At 26.1% G+C, this 20,348-nt stretch overlaps 2 protein-coding genes and 2 long non-coding RNA genes across 4 annotated transcripts; 2 read left to right on the forward strand and 2 right to left on the reverse strand.

Moving 5' to 3' along the window:
- The first annotated feature begins 2,749 nt into the window (after positions 1-2,749).
- Positions 2,750-12,720, forward strand: LOC111038168 (alpha-tocopherol transfer protein-like). Its single transcript, XM_022321149.1, has 8 exons — positions 2,750-2,812; positions 4,189-4,387; positions 7,404-7,566; positions 7,658-7,719; positions 11,562-11,755; positions 12,108-12,224; positions 12,293-12,386; positions 12,452-12,720. Exons 2-8 carry the CDS (start codon positions 4,249-4,251, stop codon positions 12,622-12,624), a joined length of 942 nt encoding a protein of 313 aa, XP_022176841.1. The 5' UTR covers positions 2,750-2,812; positions 4,189-4,248; the 3' UTR covers positions 12,625-12,720.
- Positions 12,064-12,378, reverse strand: LOC111038169. Its single transcript, XR_002604948.1, has 2 exons — positions 12,263-12,378; positions 12,064-12,198 (listed from the first exon to the last, which is right to left on the reverse strand). It is a non-coding gene; the product is annotated as an uncharacterized LOC111038169 (long non-coding RNA).
- Positions 12,721-13,567: 847 nt separating the features above from the next.
- Positions 13,568-18,396, reverse strand: LOC111038150 (putative uncharacterized protein DDB_G0282133). The gene is made up of 6 exons (XM_022321126.1): positions 18,119-18,396; positions 15,045-16,368; positions 14,811-14,984; positions 14,623-14,745; positions 14,364-14,559; positions 13,568-14,252 (listed from the first exon to the last, which is right to left on the reverse strand). The coding sequence occupies exons 1-6, from the start codon at positions 18,201-18,203 to the stop codon at positions 13,995-13,997; spliced, it is 2,160 nt and encodes a 719-aa protein (XP_022176818.1). The 5' UTR covers positions 18,204-18,396; the 3' UTR covers positions 13,568-13,994.
- A 151-nt stretch (positions 18,397-18,547) lies between these two features.
- Positions 18,548-20,095, forward strand: LOC111038153. The gene is made up of 2 exons (XR_002604946.1): positions 18,548-18,795; positions 19,499-20,095. It is a non-coding gene; the product is annotated as an uncharacterized LOC111038153 (long non-coding RNA).
- Positions 20,096-20,348: the final 253 nt, after the last annotated feature.

Raw genomic sequence — 20,348 nt, forward strand, 5'->3', positions numbered from 1 at the left:
GACTGTATAGTACCTATGTATGTATAAAATGCATTTCACTACTTATTAAAATTTGTTTGGATACCATGTAATAAAAGTATATTAAATAATTGAAGGGTTGCAGAAGTACCTACCTACGCCGATAAGACGGATTGCGTAATACACATCTTCTTAACAATATTATAAATTATAATAATATATAGCTCTACAGACAATTCTATTTTTCCCTTTCATTTCTGTACATTCAATCACTGTCAAACTAAGCCAACTATACACAAGCGAATTTGTATTCTTTAGATGACCACCATAATGTAACATGGTGTTGCATAGTTTAATAGTTACATTATGTTAATAGTATATTGTGTAGTTATAAATAATATATAACTATAATATATATGCAGACAAAATCTGTAATAGTCGCAATAGGTGTACCGTATAATACTAAAATATAATAAATACAAATGCGTTGCAGCGTCTAATACATGTAATCATCGTCGATCGATCATAATCTATTAATATTTACGTATAGGTACACACTTCAGTAAAGTCACTGCATTTAACAGTTAAATGAATAATGATTAAAGATTTATTTAAATGATATAACGACGTTGATGAGTAACGAGTGTAAAAGTATATTCCTATACTTACAGACAAACTTAAATAAACTTTCTTAAATAGTTATTAGTACATGTTATATAAAATAGGTGGAACTCTTGGTGTAACCATGTAGACACCTATAAATCTACATTTTAAATCTTCTAAAAATGTTTAAGAATTATGATTTATGCATCAATTTACTGCAGTCAATTCTTAGGACTGTCACTTTACACTTATATAGATGTAAAATATAAAATTCACACATTCAACAAGGGGTGGTCAACGACAAAATAGTCGCTTGCTGCAGTACAATTCATCAGTATAATGACAGCTATTAATTATTATCACAGTATAATGAAAATATGTAGGAGCCAAGAGCAGGAAAAAAAATGTTCTCAATTATCGTAAATAGTAGGAATAGGTCATAAGACATCAAATGTAGGTAATACAATGTATATAATTGGAAACAATATACTAAAGTACAATAATGTCAGACTAAATTTTGTACGGGATAATATTTTGTCTTCATAATATAATACTTATTACTGAACACTGATTATTATATACCTAAGTGAAAATGTTTTGTGCGAGACGTTCGGCCACCCCTGTCCCCTGAACTATATTATAATATTATTAGTCTTAACTCTCAAGTGTTCTAACTTTAAGAATATGTACCTACCTAATTCCTGTATGGTCATATACGAATGTAGTTAATCTTAATAAACTGACACAGAACTTTATACATCTTGCGACAATAAAATAGCAATATTCCTCCAAAAACATCGAAATTGCCTAGGTTTATACTAGAAACTTAAACACATTTACTACATTTGAAATACAAATAGAATATTTTTGAGATCATGTGACATCCTTTCAAAGTAACATTGTCTTATAAAAAAATTAGAACAGCTACAATACTTAACACATAATATGTTATAAATAATTCATTGAAAGGTATTTGAGAAAATTTAAAACGCTGTAAGCCTGGAGTCTGTAAGCATTTTACTTTAATAGTTCTAAATTTCTAAGTCTAAATCTCTTAACCATGATTACCAAAAATGAAACGATTTTGTTTTTAACTACATAATATTAACTGCTTACATATAATAATTTTTCACTGATTTGTATTTAAATATTTTTTAATACGGAATGGTGTTCATTTGATTCCAACAAATAATAAATAATAAAAATAATAATAATAATTATAATTATAATAAATAATCCAAAAAAAGTGTAATTGGTTGACTGCTACATATTTACTAAAAAAATATATAAAACTTGTTTTCAACTATAAATTATTATAATATACCTACATTGCATGTAATTTGAGCAAATATAATATTACGGAAATACAATTTACTGCGGTTTATAACTAAATATCTGGCGGCTTTCTACCCGAAAAAAAGTCATCTGTTGCTCCCGTGTGCATGCATGTGAGCTACTAGTACAGCACCACATTTTAAATTTAAATTCTATAATAATTTGATCATACGAAAATACTAATTAATAGGTAGTCTGCGATGACCGTAAAATGATATATTCTATATATATAAATAGATAAATAGATATATAGATATATTTTATATATTTTAATGATATGAATTGGTATTTGGTAATTTTAAATAAATAATAAAAACCTATACATAATAACAATATTGTAAACATTTGTCTATCCAGTACTGAAGTACCTATACCCTTTATATGCATGAAAACGGGTGTATATTTATTAATTAGCCATCTATATTTATTCTGAGTTAAGATTTCTATCTAATTTAAAATTTAATGTATTATATTATAATGTGAACGCATCATATGACTCTAATGGATAGGTTTATATTTTATTGGTAGTCTCTTTTAAATGCATTTGAATTGTATAGATTTTTTTTTGGAATAATTAAAATAATAATATAATACAATATAATTATTATATTTATAAATAGCTTTAATTAAATATTATTTTAACAGTGATTTCTCATTATATTTTTAAATTTTTTGATAATAAGTATCTATAATATGCAATATATAAATCGTAGGTTCAGCTATTCGTAGAATCCATTATTATTGAACGAATGTTAATTTAGAATATTTGTTGCAATTAATAGTGGGGGTATTGGCCTAATTGGAGGAAATATTTAACAAAAGGTTGGTACAGTATATATTTAAACAAATTTAATGGTGCAATATCTCAATAGTGGTGTAGACATTCACTAAGTTAGACGTGTATTCGTGACGCACAGTAAGTAAGAACATTATTCACATTAACATATTATAACATATACATATTATATAGGTATTATAATTATGTATTTATGTAGGTACGAGAAACTGTATAAAATCTTATTTTTAACTTTGTAATAATTAATAGTATTAATAAAATAAGTATTAATACAGAATAATATAACATAGGGTATATTTGCGTAGATATAAATTACCTATAGGTATATCACCCCTTTTAAGGAAATTATTTAAGCTCAGGTGCCTCTAATGTAAAGCGCCTTCATGTCATTCACTGTCCTTTTCGTCATTATACTAAACCTTTTACTTATTGACTATTGTGCCCCCTAGTACAGATTTTAAATATTCATTTAAATAAACGATTTAAAAAAAAAAAATAGTATATCATATTATAATTATATTAATTCTCATAGGCTATAGATATACAAAAATCTATTGTTTTTTAATAGTATTATTTTTTTTTTAGAAGTCATAACAATAATTGTATTCACTTTAAAATGAAAATTCTAGTACTTGTTCATTTATACAATTTAAAGAGAACATTTGAGTAGCTATAAAATAATTTTATAAATAATAACAGTAGTCTTGTAAAGTATTCGAATAGGTACAATTATTTATGTATATTTCTTATACTCAAATATTATTCTAATCAATTTTGAAAAGTTTTTTTATAATATTTTCAAATACGTATTCTGAACACTTTTTCGTATTTTTATTTCTGCCACGGAATACATTTTATAAAATATAAAAATTGTTTCCTGTCAGATATTATAATCTAGATAGGTACATATAGGTTAGGGATTCACAAAAAATTATCATCCTTTTTCTTCAATACAACATATCATAAAAAATATGATTTTTGGAACAATTTTCAAATATACTTCGTAATACCGTATGTTTACATTTTTGAGATTTTATGTTGGTGCCACTTAAGAAGTGTTCTGTGGTAATTCAAACTTTTGTTTTCTAATGAAAACCCCCTTTTACTGCAAATTATCTAGTGGAATTTTTTTTTTAAATTTTGATGCACTTGACTAATTCAAAATTAGTAAACAAGAAGTTTCTCAGTTATTAAAATATTTATACAAAAGATAATAGTCCTTAAAAAGGGTTTAATAAAAGTAAAAAGTAGATATAATATATTTTGATCTAGTAAATATTATTTTATACTTGGACCATTTTTACAAATTATTCATATTGATGTATATTTATATTAATCACTAAAATGTTTAAATCTTCATAGCCCTCGAATTATGTTTCAAACCCTCATATATTGTATTATTATTATCCTTAAACCTTAGTACACGAAGTTGAATAACTCAATAACTAATACTAAGTATAGAATTGGTTTTGTTAATTTAATTTTTATACTTTTAGATTTATTTCAATAGAATTTTTAGTGTATTGTTTATTCTGAAATCTGAGAATTTAATTAAAATGGAACAATGTTTGAACATCGATACACTGAAAATAGCAAAAGAAGAACTCAGAGAAGACGAAGCAACACGGGATAATGCTTTAGGTCAAATGCGGTTATGGTTGAAGCAAAATAAAAAAATTATCGATTCTCGAAGTGGTAAATATCATTTTATATTCCATTGTTTATTTCCTATAACTAATCATTATAAACGATAAACCTTTTATTGAGTTAGGTACATTAAAATATTCCAAAGCTTTTAAAATTGAATATGAATAAAAAATATATAGCACTCGTGGTCTATCTACTTCCTAATACATATACATAATTATTGTGAATTATATGAACACTTAAACAATTTTATCATCATTGGTATCTACTTATTTAACTTATATTATAGATAGATTATAGCACATTACCTATATTATATACAGACATGCAGTTGATACAAGGTCATTTGCTTAACAGTGAAAATATACTATATTATAGTAATCAGTACCTTCGGAAATTTTTTTTTAATTTTCACATATGAAATCTTATAAAATACAAACACATTTTATATTCTTACAATTTATGTATGTTTGTTGGCAAAACTACTACCACTACTTTTTTGTTTCAAAATAGTAACCAATATTTTTAATTTCGTAATCTGAAGCAGAGCATTTTTATGAAAATATCAACGTGCGCATTCATTATTGATATCAAAAAATAAAGCAATAGTTTCATTTATTTTGATAATAATACCCATCGTCATCTAGGTCTGCTTTATTTTAAAATAAAAGAACCTGTTTAAATATTATGAAAAAGTAGAAATGTGGCAAGGGATAGGTAGCCCTTAAATTGTGTGGTTGTATATATTTGGTTCGTCCATACTTTAATTCTGAGCGGAGACAGTATGTCAGTCTAGGATATATTTATACTGTTATAACTTATTATTAATACGTTAGCCAGTAAGTTGAATTAATATTATTCTTAAATTACCTATCAGTGATACTGGAAAAATATTATATATAATTATGTAAAATTTGCCTATTTTGGAACCGAATTACAACAAAATGACTAAAATCGTTATTCATTGTGTTGATAATATGTTTAATTTCATCTAAATTTGATCTTAAAATAACTTTAAAAGAAAGCTGTAGTTATGTTCATTTTTAGATTTTTTGGTTACAGAATTAACTATTTAAGTGGAACCTTGCCTTAAATTTTCAATTCTTAGCTATTAAAGTTAAACATGTAATACATTTATAACTTCAAAATCATATTTCGATTTTCAATTTAAGAAATTTTGTTAGAATTTCAACTTTAAATGATTATAAAACAAAAACGTATGGATGCACTTTTAATATTATTCAACTGACATTGTAACAATAAATCAGGAGCTTTGTATTGAATGTTCACACTTTTTGACCCAACACATAAATTGTTGAAATTTATTGATTTATAAAGAAAAAAAACTAAAACAATTTAAAATTGTAAATGTCCTTAAACAGCTCAAAACGAGTCAAAATATATTGAACATTATATCGAGTGTATGAATTGATGAAATAAACCCATGGTGTAAATTTTAAGTGTCTACAGTCATTAGTTTTTAATGAAAATAAAATAAGGAAAATCGCTGCATGAGAAATCGAGTGAATATTCAATGTTGTAAAAATGTTAACTTCAAACGCTCATAAAAATTTAATTTGACTTTACGGTAAAAATTTTTTTTGTATAAAGGTAGACGAACTTATGAAGAATTTTACATTCGAATTTCAAATTTTAAATATGGAAAGAATTTTATGAATTTCCAACTTAAAATAATTTGCAAATTTTAGTGATTTTTACGTATTTTGTCGACATTTGAAATTCAGACGCTCATAATAAATTATTATTATTTTTTTTTTTAATTTCCACTATCAAAAACTTACAAGAAACCTATTGTTTTACATTTTCATGTTTTTTGACACTGCGAAAAAATTTTTATCGACATTAAAAACTAATAATCAAAAATTTGATATGCCTATAAATAGTACAACATGAGTCAAAATATTTTTTAAGTTGTATGGTGTATATAAAATGCTAATATGAACATTCACTAAAAAAGTCATGCATCGATTTTCGTTTTTCCTTAATTTTTTGTTGGTTTTTCATGTCTCTTTTAAAAACTATTAGGACATTTTTACTTTTGACCTCCCAAAGAACCAACTAGATTTGTTTTCCTACCAGAAAAAATACTGTTGAAGAAAGTCAAAGTATTTTTAGTGCCCCAAACGTGATGACAAACACAAAAAAATAAAAAACACACATCATTGTAAAATCAATACATTCATCGCTCCACTCAGAATTTAAATTAAAAATAGATAGTATTGCAAGTGTCTTAATCATAAGAGGACATGACACCCGTATATGTTGTCTCTGTCTTACAAACGTACAACATAGCACATTTTGCGTTAATAATAATCCATTTTATTCTGTAATTTTTAAAATAATTAGAATAAATTGACTCTTTTGTACATTTTAAAATGATCATAAATTCATAACTTACTTAAAAATAATAATATCAATAAAAGCCCTAACTCCTAGATAAACGGTTTACCTTTACATTTATAATAACTACAATACTTACAATTGGAGCTGCTGGACGTATGTTTTGAAATATTATGCGTTAGCATGACTGAGACAATCATAGAATATCTAGGATTTTTTCTAGGGGGTGATATGACCAGAATTAGTCAAACCTGGAGAGCCTTAATAATAAAGGATTTATTAATCATTTATTATTAAGGCTCTCTATTCTCTAGTCAAACCTAGTCAGGGGGATAGATATTTCATAGGACAATCCACGGAATTGATAAATATATCACCATTATCAACAGTATCACCAACACCAATACACCATCAATCACAATCATATTAAACAGTTACAACAAGTTTTTAAAGAACATTAAGAAAAATGAAACTAACAAAAAAAAATTCGGAGGTTTATATATTATCATGCATACCACCCTCTGTAAATACGTTAGTGGGCGGAGATAGCACATGCGGGTACTAAGTCCTCGTAGGTTGTAAGTGAGAATAATTTCAAAAAAAGTTAATAAGTATACTCCTTATTTACTAAAACACTGTCCGAAAACTGTGAGTGTCCATTATAATATGATAATAATATAACATTTTTTTTTTGCCTTCATAGATGACAGCTTTTTATTGAGATTTCTTCGAGCCAAAAAGTTTAGCTTGCCATTAGCTCAGGAAGCTTTGGAACGATATTTATTATTACGACAAACGTTTGGGCGTCAACTCTTCAATGAACTTGATATCAAGTGTCCACGACTTGAAAAACTTCTGGAACTTGGGTAATTGAATAATTGTATTAAATTGCTGAAATTACACTTTACAGAAAATTAATTTTTATGATGTACTTGTGCAATTTACCTCGTGGTATAGGTACATATTTGTAGTTCCCAAGCGGGATAAGAATGGACGCAGAATTATCATAACAAGACCAGGTAAAATAATGTATTACATATATTATAATTTATCATAGGCATAGAATAGGAGGAGGACTAATTGAGGCTAGAAAGAATTCTGTTAAGCCTCCTCGGAATTCGCAAGAAGTTCCGACAGCATCGTCGATACCATAAATGAAGAAAAAGGCTATAGCCTGCCCATATACAATACCTATACAGTATACATTCATCATGCCTAGGACATTTATAGACACTAACTAAATAATTAATTTTAGAAAATAAAAGATCTAGACATCTAGTCCATAACAGCGTTATAAAAACAATTTAAAAGGACGCTACCCATGCATGTGTTGTTTCCGTCTTACACGCGTACGGCATAGAACATTTTCGTTCACTAGTTTCAATTGTGTGCTGTTGCCTGTTAGTTTTGATATTAGAGTGAATTTACCTGTTATAAAGATTGTGGGTAAGAACATTATCTATGCTTACAAGCGTCGGCGGATTTTTGAATATTTTAATTTTCAAGCGAGATAAGAGCATTTTTGATTTGTATTATTTCACATACTCGTATCTTGCTTGAAAATGAAAATATCGAAAATCTGCCAACGCTTAAGAATAGATATGATCTTACCTAAAAGTTTGATAATACTTAAATTTACTCTAATATTAAAACTAACGGCACACTATTAATTCTGTATTGTAATCAATTTAGACTTCATTACTTCATTATCTACCTAACTATAGGTAATTATAATAGTATACAAATTTTTGATTCTGCTTTAATTCTAAAACTATATAATTATTATTTTACATTGGATAACTTAATAATTATCTACATAGTAATTTTCCCTAAATTGTATAAGTATTAATCAAATTTTTAATTTTATATTTACTTTCCTGTTCAATATATTAAATTATATTATTATAATTTATAGACTATAGGACATAGTATAGTGTTTTGCTGCAATAGTTCCCACAAGTGTTTGTTTGTCCATTTTGGTACCTAAGCATCTTATAACGTTAGTGATATTTTGACAAAATATTCCCTGCGTGGGTATTTACAGGTCTCTTTACTGTTTGCTCACTAGCTCACTATAATAATAGGTAATATAATATACGCATATATCAGTGGTCTTCGACCGACAACTAGTGGGTCTAGACCCAATTTTGGGTCGTGTGATCTTCAGAATTGGATCACAATTTAGAGTTAATACAATTAACATAGCAACAATAACTGTTTAGGTAAACTACATTAATTAAAAATCGGTTTTTTACGCGTATTGATGTATATTATAACAAAACAGTATTTATCAACCAGCACTTTTTTCTTATTTATAACATATAATTGAGGCGAAATATAAATTATCAATAAAATGGGCCGAGAGTCCAATAAGTAGAATATGATGAAGTTAATGAGTGAAGACCACAGACGGTTATCTACATTGTGGTGAAGATCGAAAACCACTGATATATATGTTGACAATTAGCATTGATTTTAGAATAAAATTTAATTTAATTATTTTAAAATCAATGCAATTAGGTACTTCATATTAGGTAAGTCAGTGGCGCCGGCAATGTTTAAAATAGACAGATATGCTTTTTAGTTAATGGTCCATTATAGGTACCATGCACCCAAATACCTACAGGTATATGATATATTATAATAACGTTTTTATTTATGATAATTTAATAGATCATAAAAGTTTTTCTTTATTAATCTATTGGAAAATGTCTAGTAGGTATACACCCCTCTACTAAGTACCTAGGTATATTAGATTAAGTTTATTAATTATATTATATTTACTATGTATGATTTATTACACAAAATCATTTATATTTAAATTGTATTTCTCATTTTCATTAACATTAGTACATTACTTATTTATTTAATATACCTGTATTTTTTAATCAACAGATTGAAATTGTAATCAAATAATATAAATGTTCAGATTTTTTAATTATGCACGCCAAATGTACGTCGTACTTCAAAAAAGTTTAAAACATCTCTTTGATTGTTGGGAAAATATAATATGCCAAATTTGAGAAACTGCAGTCAAGGAGTTAGGCTACAGCCTATATTCGTTTTTATAACCCTCATCAGAGAAAACATTTTTCGTGACTTTTCATGTCTAATAGGTACATATGTATTCGGTAGAGCTATAGAAAATATTTTGGGTAATCCCCAAAGACACCCAGAATTTAATTTTTTTTATAATCAAACGATGAAAAGTTCATTTTTAAGTATATAATGTGTTTAGATTCTGAGCGGAGCAATGAAGAATGTATTGTGATGTTTGTTTTTATTTGTGTTTGTGTACACGATAAGAAGTTAAAATAAAGCTTCGATTTTCAACTTCAGTATCTTTTTCAATGGAAAAGTGAATCTAGTAGACGCATTCGGGAAGTCAAATTAAAATTCCCAGTTGTTTTCAGGGGCATAATAAAGATGAACGGGAATTTTCATGTAAATTCAGTTTTTGGCAAAATAGATTTTGGTTTTTGGAGTAACTCTCTAGAATCTAGATACATGAAATGTTTATATTATAATTTTCTATATAATACACAATTTTCAAAATATTTTGCCTCATTGAGCTATTTATAGACATTTACAATTTTTTATTATTAGTTCTTTTTCCTGTTTTTTTAAAGTAATGTAAATAAACAAACTTTTGCTCGGTCAATAAACTTGAAAATGTAGTACAAGGTTCTTCATAAGTTGCTGTTAGTGGAAAATAAAAAAAATTAAGATTAAATTCACAATAATTTTGTATGATCGTCTGAAATTAGAATGTTGACAAAATTCGTAAAAATCACGAACATTTTCTACCTTAATATTTTGAGTTAGAAATTCATTTAAAATTATCTATTTGTATCTAAGCTTTGGAAAACGAGTTCAAGAATCTCCCCAAGTTTTTCTACATTAAACAAAAAAAAAAAAATTTACTGGAAAGTCAAATTAATTTTTTTCTAGCGTTTGAAGTTAAACATGGGATATTCACTCTTAAATTAACGTTCAAAAATTCAAATTTTACACATCCATTGTTACAGTGACTCTAGATACCTAGACCTAGCACCAAAGGGCAAAGAGTAACCCACTTTAAAAAAAATTGGTTTGTTAGTAGTAAAATAATAATACTATTATTACTTTAATGTTTTATCAGCTTTTGCCTCCTTGTATTAGATACCTACTATTTCCAGCATCACTAGTTAATAATCTAATTTATGTGTTTAAGGGGGACTTCATCACTCATAATTTATATAAACCCTAGGCCACCAAGTTTCACTCTACAGCGCTTTGAAATACTATTTAGATACATGATTAATTAATAACTAAGTGATTATTATTGTAGTTATTGTAAAAACATATAATATAATATACAAGTTACCGAGATAGTGAGGCCACGCATATTATGGTGCTGCTGTTAGGTGGTTTTTTTGTACTTTCTTCGAGGCACTACCGCCTATAAATACAGTGACCTTGGATGATAATTAACAGATATGTATACGCGTCTAGACATTAAATATATGTGGGGCTCCAGGTCAAGTAAATATACATTATATAATGCATATCCATGGCCCCCTACCCAACTTCTTCATAAATACACAATAATTAACTATAATAGTTAGGGGTCTATTTACCTTATATAAATTAAAGTCAATCTTCTGAAAAAATATTAACATATAGATTAAAAACACTAAAAAAACTTATTCAGAATACATACTCGAATATTAAAAAAAATATATATATTTAAAATATTGAAATATTTCACAAGATTGGCTGTAACCTATACATTTTATCAAAATGGACCTACCAATATAATATTTCTAAGTTATTTGATTTAGTTAAGTTTCTTAGTTACCAACATTTAAAACATTTTAAGGAGTTTTCAACCCGTCAATATGGACCAATGCAGAAATGTGTAGAATGCACGGTGTTACGTATGAAACACTGATGGAAGACCAGGAAAACCAAATCCGTGGGTTTGTACATTATACTGATGCAGCTGGTATGTGCTTACAACAACTAACATTATTTACACCAAGAGAAGCTGTCAGAATTGTTAAAAATGGAGAGGTACTTTATTTTTTTTTTAAAAAAGCACAATATTTTAAAATTAAAATTATATAATTTATTTATATACTTAAATTACATAATATAATTATATAAAAAAAGTATACACTTTTAAATTGATAACGTCACATATTTGGCTAGTTTCCAACACTGATACTAGATATAATATAATTTTTCTTAATCTGTCAGTCTTTACTCTTCCTCTCCTTATTGGTTTAAAAATTATCTTCTTGTAAATACTTAATATAATTTTTTCTAACTATAATATTGTTAAATAAAGACTATACCTAAAATAATAATAATAAAAAATGTTATTTTATAAAAATAAATATTTTTTTTTATTTATATTTTCTAGCGAACACTTCCAATGCGACACAAAGAAATATATGGAGTAAATGTACCATTAAGTTTGAAATTTGCGTTGGATTTTGGAATGACATTAGTATCTGAAAAAATAAGAAGTCGTGTAAAAGTAACAAACTATTTTATATAATATCAAAGAATAATTACTAGATTTAACTCTTGCAAATCGTTTTCCAGATATTTAGTTCAATAGAGGAGAGCCACACATATGTTGATAAGTCATTATTGCCTAAAGAATATGGTGGAGAAATGGAAATGTCGAAAATGATAGGTAAGTTTATTTTTAAACACATAATTTTGTCATCAACATTTTATTTATTTAAACAATAATGATAGATTTATGGAAACAAGAACTGTTAGAAAAACGAGAACAAATACTCAAAAATGAAAAAATGTCAGTAAGAGAGGATATGTTTAGTGAGGGTGCAAGACAGGGGCGAGTATCAGCGTTGACAAACCACAGTCACCATCACATGGTTGGCAGTTTTCGTCAACTAACTGTAGATTAATTTTCATAATTTTGAACATCATTATATAATTTGAACTTTAATTTTATGCAAAATTTTAACATTAAAATGTTACATCTTAATGCAAAACCTCTGAAAACAAAAAATTTTCATGAATTATTCAATGTAATAAAAAATACATTAAATGTGATATCTACGGATATAAAAGAAAAATTTTTAGTTATTAAATTAATTGTACATATAACTTAAGGAATTCAATTCAATTATATATTAAATATTGTCATATTCAACAAGATAAATAATAGTAAGTACCAACTTTAACAATTATTATGAAAACTAAAAAAAACGAAATACAAATACAATAAAAATATATTTCATAAGAAAAATATTTTTTTCAGTAATTTTTAAATTTTTCTCTTAAAATAAAATAACAAACATTTTATGATACAAACATACCAGTCTTCTATTATATATGTATGTATAAAAACATGTTTACCAATAATTATTTTAATTGGATATTTGATCATGTAGTAGCATACACATGTACAAATTAAAAATAATAACGTATTACATACCAGATTTGTTGATATTGAACATTACCCTAAAAGTAAATCTACACTATTGTAGAAACTTATCTGAAACAAAATAATATAATTCATAGCCAAAATTATGATTACAAATTTTATAACTCAATCAAAGTATGATCATTAACAAAATCATAGATATATATTGTTTATAAATAATATATAATAGTAAAAATATAATTGTACTTCATGATTTCCCAGAATTCAAGTTAAACATGAATATTATGAGATTTCACAGTAATATAAATAATTTGATTTTTGATTACATAAGAATTTTTTTTTCAATAATGAATTAACTTTAAACTGTAATTTATAAGTAAGAGTAAAATTTTTTTTTTAAATAAAAAATGTAAGCTGTTATGCATTAAGATATGTAATTATGTATTTACTATATTTAGATACTTAACAATATTAAAATTAATTTGTTTCTATGTGTTATATATTGGTTTAATTATTAATGAACAAGTATAATTATTCTGCTTTGTATTTATAGCATTAAAATAATGTTCTAATTTTGTTATTTTTAATAACTATTATTCAAATAATATATTGGAAGCTAAACTAAATGACAACAGTCAAACTATTAAACATACTATCTAGATAACTGTCAAATAAACTATTATGTTTCATAGATTTTATGAAATATCTAATTTAATTATTTAATTATTTCTAGCAAACAAATTTAAGCAGTTTCATTTTCTAGTCTTTGAAAATAAATATGGTAGAAATATCATCCCTATACTCTATAGTCATTCAATTATTTATTTACTAAATGTATTTAATGCATATTAAGGTGAATATGTATGTACTCAAATACATTTCAAATACTTACTGTTTTTTCAAAGGTATATAAGATGGTAAATCCAATAAAGGTGCACGCCGTTTGGGTACAATGTGAATGGACTCATTTTCATTTGATTCGTCATTATTGGGTATTGTTATTTCAAAGTATCTGGGTTCATTGATTTCAACTACAACGGTACTTTTATCTTCAAATTGAAAATGCGGGTATAGACATTTTTGACCATGTGGACACTCATTCTTTGTTTCAAAAATTGGACATAAATCTAAGTGCTTTTTAGGACACTTGAATTATGGTGAAAAAAAATAACTATGAATATTTCCGCCAAACCACATGTTTTAAAATAAAAATAAAAATTTAAATATTTAATAAAATAAAATTGAAAGTTAACTTACTTTTTTCCCCCGATTACAGGAACCATGGAGAAAATTTTTACAAATAGGAGTGTTTTTACTTCTATATTCGTGTAAGAATGGACAATTTAATTGAACACAAACACTATTTAAATAATGCTTACAAAATGGAATTTTTTCTTCAACAATATTATGTGATAATGTACAGTTTTCCTTAGAACATTCTCCCGTTAAAAACCTAAAAAAAAATGTTAAAGCAAAAATTTAAGTGAGAAATACATTTGAATTAAAATTAGCCAACTTTGTGCACAATGTGATATATTTTTTGTAATGACGTTTATCACATTCTCCTTGATCCGATTTTGAACAAATGCCAAAGCGATTAAATACTAGACAAAGCTGTTTGGTGAGTGTTTTTTTACTTCTGGAAAATAATGTTTTTTTGTAAAAATTATTTATTTAATTTAATCGTAATAAAATTTAATGAACCTGAGTCGTTGAAGTGTTTTATTGTTTGTTAAACTTAAATTTTGAATTTTATTTTTATCATTATTCATAATTTTCAAATTTTGTTGAGGTTTATTATCAGAAATATTAAGTATACGTGGTATTTTATTATTTGAGGATCCAGTTTTATCGAACTTAATATTATTTGTCTTTGACCTAAAAAATAAATAATTCATCATTATCAAAATGCATTGAATTTTATTTAAAAAAACTTACCTCAATATTGGATTCACGTATGAATACATGGAATATGACCTCTTGCCATTTCTTTTAATTTCAACTGGCTTAATTACAGTATTTTTCATTAATATATTTTTAACTTGTTCACTGCTTGTAACAGTTTTTATTTTAGCAGCAATGTTTTTTTGCTGTAATTTTCTCATTAAAGCAAATCTATGCGAGAGATGTTTGAGCATATAAGATTTTGTTTTTGACTGAATTGGATTTATTAATGATTGTCTAATTATTTTATTCTTGCCAAATAAAATTAATTTATCAGCTTTTGGTACAGGAGAGTAGGTATTGTTGTTTACATTATTAACCAATAAAATACTGGGTCTTGTCCATTTTAACTTATTAGTATTACTAGAGTTGGATAATTTTGATTTAAGTACAGATGTTGTATTAGTAACTTTATTCCATTCTGTTTTTTTGTAAGACGGTACTAATGCATTTGATACTGGATACTGTAAAGTTGAGAGTGGTTTACGAGCAGTTGTATTATTTTCGATGCGATTCAGTTTATTGTTGATTTTCCATTTATTTCTAAATAATGATTGACGTATTAATTTTGTGTTACCTATCTTTACAAGATTAGGTGATCCAATTATTTTTCCAGACAACTTTTTTACTATTTTTTTTTTATTTATACTTGTTGACTTATTAATAGATACTAAGGAATTCGTCACATTTTTTAAGTTTGAATTTAACATATTAGTAGAGATTAACTGATTTTGAAAATTCCTATTGACATGAACATTTTTTGATTGATTAGTTTTTTTAGTTGATGAAGAGTCTGCTTCTTTATCAACGACGTATTTTGATGAAGTTAAATAATCTTGAACATTAAACATATATTCATCAACATTACGCAATATTTGTGAAACATCTGAAACTTCATAACAACTGTCATTTAATGGTAGTTTACAATTATTAACAAAGCTGTTTTTCACAATATCATTAATTTCTGAATCAAACTTTATGATATTTTGACTGTTATTTAATATTTCAGGATTTTTTTTGCAAATAACAGTTTTGACTGGACTCGAATATAACACATTTTGTTTGGTATACAACTTGGAAGATGGATTATTAGTCGTAACAAATAAACTATTTAGTTTAATTTTATTTTGACGGTTAGTCAAATTACGATTATCTATTTTGGTAGAAAGAAATTTACTATCAGTATGATTATTATCCTTGCAATACTTAAATTTTGATAATGATTTAATATTCTTCTTAGTAATAATATTTTCTTTGATATTATTCGGGCTTCGTTGTAATTTTGGTTTATCATTATTTTCATCATCATCTAGTTGCTCTAAATAAACAAAAACATGATACTTCAATTAAACAAATTTTTTAATTTTAAATTCTTAGCTAAGAACATTTTTAACTACGAAATAATTTACTCATTTTCAATTTGATACACTTTGTCAACATTTGAGTTTTAAATGCTTATAAAAAAATCATGCCTATGTAATTTTAAAATATTTTTTTTTTTTACTATAAGACTATTAAAACTACTACATTTTCAGGCTTTTTGACCCAACGAATACAATTTTATTGACATTTATAGAAAAAAAATTTTTAATTTCAAATGCATGTAAAAAGCTCAAAACAAAGTTAGGTTAGAAAATTAAAATAAACTTTTAAATTTTAAGTATCTAAGGGTATTTTTTTTTAAATTACGAAAAATAAGTAAATTGTTCCATGAGAAATTGAGTGAATAAGTGAATTTTTTTTACAAAGTTACACTTAAAACTAAAATCTTTTTTGTTAAAAACCGATTTTAAATAAAAATTCTTGTTTTTCCTATTTGAAGACTAGTAGGAATTTTTATTTTGAACCCTTGAATGCACCAACTAGCTTCACTTTCCTACCAGAAAATAGTCTGTCCCAAGTGTTGATGACGGACACAAATAAAAAAACGCATCATTTTAAAATCAATACATTCACTCAAAATCTAAAATTAGATTTTTAAAAATATTATGTACAGTGCCGGATTTAACCGTTGTGCCGCTTTAAGCACTAAATAATTTGCCGCCTTTTAATATAAATATTTTTCTAATCTAAAAAATGTTATTAAAGCAATACAATTATAGTTTTTCCTTTATGGCTTAAAATTTTAATGATGAAAACTAAAAATATACATCTCTACGATTATGAAATTGGAAAACATAAAATATAAATATTACCACAATCCCGTTGGTCTAAAAACATTTTATAATTAGTTCTATAGTTACATATAGTAAAAATGTAATATTAAAAATTATTTGACGCCCTAAGCACTAGCTTATAGTGTTTACTGCGAAATACGGCACTGATTATGTAGGTCTTCTATGTTTTATTGTGTCAATACATAGTGAAATAAAATACAAGTAAATCATAAAAGTATTAAGATGATAACTAATATATGGGGCATATGATAACCATAGTGTTATTCCATAATATGAACTATTGGACTTACAACGATAATATGTCATTGCATATGATGACTATTTTTTTCTCAAGTAAGTATTAGGAAATTTTATATTTTCAACAAATTAGATAGGTAATAATATTAATTCAATTTAGCTTTGTAATTTTACTGGAAAATTAAATTGTTATAAAATCTAATTATTGATAGTTATGACTTATATTATATTTTAACAATATTGTCTGGAGCAAAAAAAATGGAAATACCTAATAATAGAGTTTGTTTATCATTAAACGCGTGCAAAGCACTCTTTGATAATTGGCCATAATATTATTGTCCTTGACGGCTTGACCAATTCTAAGACATTAGCTACCTACTTCACAAGAAAGATTTGAAAGTAAATGGGTATTTCATCACATATATTCTGTCATAGTTTAAGACAATTTGAATGATATAAAAGTGCAATTTCTGAATTATTTAATGTCTATCCAAATGTAACAATGATTGAATGTACTATATTTTATTTTACAAAACATTGTTAAGTACTTGATCTAATACATATATCTAATAAGTACAACTAAAGATAATCACAGATAATACATTTAAAATAAATACAAAATTTCTATGTAAAAAACCAATGTTAAATACGTACTTTTCAGAGCAATTAAACGTTTTAGTAATGATTCTTCTTCGTCCGTGCTACTTTTATTAGTATGGTAGTAATCATTCACCTCCATCGATTATAAATATAATGGATACGGAACAATATCGGATTAAAACACTATTAGAGAGAAAGCAAAATATTAATGACCAACGACATTGTTTTGTCTTTGATTATTTCCATTCAATAAAACTATTTTACTACCAGTACAAGGTTTAAAGTATGCTTTACAGCCTATGCGCACGGGCCGTCCGGCTGTGTCATGAGTCATGAACGAAAACTACAATCTACTCATCGTTCAAGGTTTATCATCACGAGTCTTGTCATTATTGTCAGCAGTTTTATCATTCATGCTGTTACATATTATCACAAAACAAGATGATAAGATAATAATATAACATTATGTATTGTTACCAATACGAAATTACGGGACCACATTTATTGTGTTTTTCTTTTTTCAATAACTAAAGTTGTAATATATCAAAATTTTAATTTTTAACACTACAATATAGAATGTACCTATTACAGTTTATAAATTTTAAATAATTAAAAGAAATATTTAAGTATTTAACAAATACTTAAAAAGTTTAAATATTCGAACAGTTAGCCTCAGTGCGGTGATGCTTTTACAGAAACTTGGATAAATTGCCTATACAAAACTCCTTCAAGTAAGCTTTTTGAGTATTTTTGAAAAATATTATTATTTAACTACTAATATCTAATGCTGTAAATTACTATTGGCCCTTAATAAAAATTACATGTTTGGTATATTATAGGGACCATATTATTCACCCATTTCACTCAGTGGGCTTGTATAAAAATGGAAAGCTCGTCAAAAAATTAAATTTTGTTTTATAAAAAAAATCTAAAATCTTTAATAATATAATATATACATCATAGAGTAAGACTCGATGGACCTATGCCCTATGGTATACATACATCATATAATATTGTGTACATAAAAAATTGTATGCCCCCCCCCCCTTCGTAAGTAAATTTAAATCCGCAAGTCACAACTGCTGCATTCATAACATGATATACAAAAACCTTGTATTGTATTTAATATTTTAGCCTTACAAACTGTATAGCATTTTGGTTAGACGAATTATTGTAGGTTATTTTGAAAACAGAATTTGAATCATTAACAATGAACTATGTCTTAATCGAAGCAACTTTTGATGTATTTTATTTTCAACTGAAATTCGATGGACCAAAACATTGAATTAAAAATATGTTATTATAGTTAAATAAACACAAATCATTTTTTGGACTAGTAATTAATTATTTAAATTAAAACATAGCAACCAAATCAAGGAGGATTGATATGAATCCACCTCCAACTAAATATTCTGAATCAAAATCTATTTTCAGAATTAACATCCATTCAACCAAATCAGTTTTGTCAGATCGGAAATTATTTTATGTGCGCTGCTTGCTATGTTACAGTTTACGTCTAAACTAAGATTCTCTTTTGTTTGAAATGTACCTATGTAACGTATTATTGGTAAATACTTATATTTTAGAAAATGTTTATAATTTAAATAAAAAAAGTTAAAAAAATTGTAAATTTTTAATAGCTGTAACTAACCAAACTCCGTGGTATGTTAGTAATCTTTCCTTACATAATGACCTAAAAATATGCACCATTCCTACTCTCGCCCGTTTATATTATTCGAATTTCCAGGCGCACACTCACAATCACCCTAACCCCCTAATTTATAATCTTTCCTCTGCCACCATTCCCAACAATCCTCCTCGACGCCTTAAACGTAACTAGTCGGCGGTCGCCGATACTTTTGTAATCAGCACAAAAACTTGCTAATCAAAATCAAAAATCAAAATTTATTATTGAAGTAGTGTCATTAGATGCCCCATTCTATCACGCCCACATGCCTTGTAAATAATGTTAAAAAATTTACTTATTGTATCAAATGTATACAGATTGTAAATATATTGTTGTTTTTAAAATAAAAAAATAAAAAAAACTAACCAAATGCCAAAATGCCATACGGTGTCTCACGTGGTCGCCCACTCATGAATGCTCTGTTTATTAAACTATTTTTTGTAAATTTGAGCATAATTTTTATTTCTAAGTTACAACTTGAGCATAAAACATTAATGCAGCTTAATAATCTAACTCGTTAGGACTGAAATAATTATATTTAAATCTTCAAACTATTAGTAAATTATGTAATATTTTATTGTTAGGGCATCTGGCCAT

This window comes from Myzus persicae, unplaced genomic scaffold, assembly GCF_001856785.1.
Source record: "Myzus persicae strain clone G006 unplaced genomic scaffold, MPER_G0061.0, whole genome shotgun sequence".
Lineage (NCBI taxonomy): Eukaryota > Metazoa > Arthropoda > Insecta > Hemiptera > Aphididae > Myzus > Myzus persicae.